This window comes from Camelina sativa, chromosome 8, assembly GCF_000633955.1.
Source record: "Camelina sativa cultivar DH55 chromosome 8, Cs, whole genome shotgun sequence".
In the NCBI taxonomy this organism is placed as follows: Eukaryota; Viridiplantae; Streptophyta; class Magnoliopsida; order Brassicales; family Brassicaceae; genus Camelina; species Camelina sativa.
Window position 1 is genome coordinate 17,355,274 of NC_025692.1, and position 3,875 is coordinate 17,359,148.

The window sequence follows — 3,875 nt, forward strand, 5'->3', positions numbered from 1 at the left end:
ACGTAACCAAGGATAACAGACACATCCAAATACACGGAGCTTTTGATAATTCGGTGGTTGCTCGAACAGCATGGCATAAGGAGAGACATTCCCGAGGACTGGCGTGATCATGCGGTTTATAAGGTACACGACAGTACTGAACGCATAACTCCAGTAGCTAGTTGGCATGGAAGCCGTGCTTAACAAGGTAAGTCCGGTCTCCACAATATGGTGATGCTTGCGTTCAGAGATCCCGTTGAGTTCCGGCGTGTGTGGCGGTGTGATGAGATGCGTGATCCCATGATAAGTGAGAAAGGACCGTAATGCAACGAACTCACCACCATTATCGGAATAGAGGGTGCCGATCCATCTTTTGAATTTATTTTCGACTAGAAAAGTGAAAGCAATGAAGGTATCACGTACATGGGATTTTAATTTGAGTGGGTAAAGCCATGTGTAGCGTGTGTGGTGATCTACAATTACTAAATAGTACTTGTAGTTGTCAATAGAAACAATCGGAGATGTCCAAACATCAATGTATAGATATTCAAGAGGGTGTTTAGAAGTGATTGTATTGGAGTGAAAAGGAAGTTTGTGACTTTTATTGAGTAAACAACCAGAACAAGATAAATGTTGTGGTGAAGAAGATGAAACAGGTAAAGAAAATTGATGAAGTAGTGTTTTTAAAATTGCAAAAGACGGATGGCCGAGTCGCAAGTGCCATGAAGCAAGATCTGTTTTTGATGATGGCGAAACAAAAAGAGACATCGCAGATGGATACGTGACATGCCACTCATACAGCTCATTCCTTTTGCTTCCTTGGAGTAATCACTCCCTCGTTATGAGATCCGTCACCTGAAAATGAGCAGGGAAAAAGTTCACCAAAACCCATTTAGAGTTACACAACCGGTACACATATATAAGATTTTTGTGGACATCAGGAACACACAAAACATTATTGAAGGCAAGAGAGCGAGTAGGAGTAGGAAGTAAAGCAGAACCAGTGTGAGAGATTGGCATCCCTGAACCGTCCGCGATAGTCACGTCCTCACCACCATTGTACGGCTGATGTAAGGAGAGATTATTGAGATAAGAGGTGAGATGATGAGTGGCTCCACTCTCCATGATCCAGTTGCCCGCATTGTAGGGTTGAACAGCGGCCAAGTGAGCGTGTGGTTGCCATGGAACAGATCCCGACAATGGGTTGGGACTATAGGAAGCACCAGAGAGTTGCAGTTGAGAACAACGTCGAGCACTGTGACCATGGATACCACGATCTGACACTTCCCTTGATATGGACGTGGAGAGTATTGCGAGTGAGATGAACCACTATTGTTGTTGCGGTAAAACTATTTACCTTGATGACGAGGGTTGTTATTGTTGTTGTTACCGCGGTAAGAAGCCACATTCGCAGTGGGAGGTAGGAGCGGAGCAGCAGCGGCTTTAGCAGAAAGTTTCGTCTCAAAATGGAGAAGTTTCTCATGAAGCTCCAGCAGAGAGGGAACCGAGTCACGACTCTCGATCTGATCCACAACAGGCTTGTAGTCGTTGGATAGACATTCAAGAATGAATTCCACTTGGGCTTCAGGCTCAACCGGTTTGCCAAGTTGAGCGAGCTGATCAAAACGGGTGGTATAGCCCTGAAAATACTCGACAATGGACTTGGTGCCTTTCATCCAATACTTGAGCTGTTGGCGAAGTTGCTGAACGTGACAATGGCTTGGATTAGCATAAGTGGACGAGAGGATGTTCCAGATGTCAGCGACGGTGTTGGCTTTGGAGAGAAGCGGATGAATCAAAACAGAGATTGCACCAAGGAGGGCGCTATAGAGAAGCTGATCTTGACGCTTTCACAGAGTGTAATTGTAACGACCTGGTTCCTTGGTACGTACGCGGTACGTGAGATGGTACGTACACGGTACATGAGAGAGTACCGATAGCGGTACGCGAGAGTGCCGATAGCGGTACGCAAGAGTGCTGATAGCGGTACGCAAGAGTGCCGATAGCGGTACACGAGAGTGTTGATAGCGGTACGCGAATACGGTTGATAGTGTTACGCGAATGCGATCGATAGCGGTACAAACCTCGGAATGAGAACAGGACGAATCATGGTCCATAAAGGACAATGGCCGTGATTCGATAGCCGATGGATCCAAATGGAAATGGAGAGTTCGAGACTACCGAAGTAGTGAACAGATGTTTGAACTGAAGGAAAAAGGAATCCTTGACCTACATGGTGAGTGCGTGACTGTGGCCCAGTTCCATGGTTGATTCTCTTGACCCGTGGTTTATTTAATCTCGTTAAATGCTTGTCTTAGTTAATGGTTAATGTGTTCTATTGCAATATGAATGGTGGTTGGTCTAAACGACTTAGGCAACTATCCTATGTGAATTGTTTGACTTGCGTGACTTGATTGGAATATACCCTGTGTTGGATTGAGATTGTTGAACTGAGCCTAGTGAAACGGGTTGACCATTCCACTAAGCATACGCCTCCTTTTTATGGACGCAGGAAAAGAAAGGTCCGATGATCAGTACTTTAGTGGTTGACCAGCTCGTGTGACGGAAGCAAGGAAGGGAGAGGATGGTGGCTTGGGTAGTTATACTTTATGGATTTATCTTTCTATAGATTTGTAACGTTATCAGACATGGGTGTTAAGGATGAATTGAACCTTTAAATGCATATTTTTAAGTTATTTCACCTGTTATACATATTCGCTATTGCACAATATTAAACGAACGAGTAGAATTTTCATAGGCCCTGAGAAAATTTTTACTGGCCGGTACGGTCATGTACGGGTTTTTAGGCTCGGGGTCTTACATTTGGTATCAGAGCACGGTTATAGTTCTAGGACATGGTTGTGTAATGGGTGCATGGGTTANACTTGAGCTGTTGGCGAAGTTGCTGAACGTGACAATGGCTTGGATTAGCATAAGTGGACGAGAGGATGTTCCAGATGTCAGCGACGGTGTTGGCTTTGGAGAGAAGCGGATGAATCAAAACAGAGATTGCACCAAGGAGGGCGCTATAGAGAAGCTGATCTTGACGCTTTCACAGAGTGTAATTGTAACGACCTGGTTCCTTGGTACGTACGCGGTACGTGAGATGGTACGTACACGGTACATGAGAGAGTACCGATAGCGGTACGCGAGAGTGCCGATAGCGGTACGCAAGAGTGCTGATAGCGGTACGCAAGAGTGCCGATAGCGGTACACGAGAGTGTTGATAGCGGTACGCGAATACGGTTGATAGTGTTACGCGAATGCGATCGATAGCGGTACAAACCTCGGAATGAGAACAGGACGAATCATGGTCCATAAAGGACAATGGCCGTGATTCGATAGCCGATGGATCCAAATGGAAATGGAGAGTTCGAGACTACCGAAGTAGTGAACAGATGTTTGAACTGAAGGAAAAAGGAATCCTTGACCTACATGGTGAGTGCGTGACTGTGGCCCAGTTCCATGGTTGATTCTCTTGACCCGTGGTTTATTTAATCTCGTTAAATGCTTGTCTTAGTTAATGGTTAATGTGTTCTATTGCAATATGAATGGTGGTTGGTCTAAACGACTTAGGCAACTATCCTATGTGAATTGTTTGACTTGCGTGACTTGATTGGAATATACCCTGTGTTGGATTGAGATTGTTGAACTGAGCCTAGTGAAACGGGTTGACCATTCCACTAAGCATACGCCTCCTTTTTATGGACGCAGGAAAAGAAAGGTCCGATGATCAGTACTTTAGTGGTTGACCAGCTCGTGTGACGGAAGCAAGGAAGGGAGAGGATGGTGGCTTGGGTAGTTATACTTTATGGATTTATCTTTCTATAGATTTGTAACGTTATCAGACATGGGTGTTAAGGATGAATTGAACCTTTAAATGCATATTTTTAAGT

At 44.9% G+C, this 3,875-nt stretch overlaps 1 protein-coding gene across 1 annotated transcript; it reads right to left on the reverse strand.

Moving 5' to 3' along the window:
- Positions 808-1,655, reverse strand: LOC104709633. The gene is made up of 2 exons (XM_010426211.1): positions 1,337-1,655; positions 808-1,262 (listed from the first exon to the last, which is right to left on the reverse strand). Exons 1-2 carry the CDS (start codon positions 1,653-1,655, stop codon positions 808-810), a joined length of 774 nt encoding a protein of 257 aa, XP_010424513.1.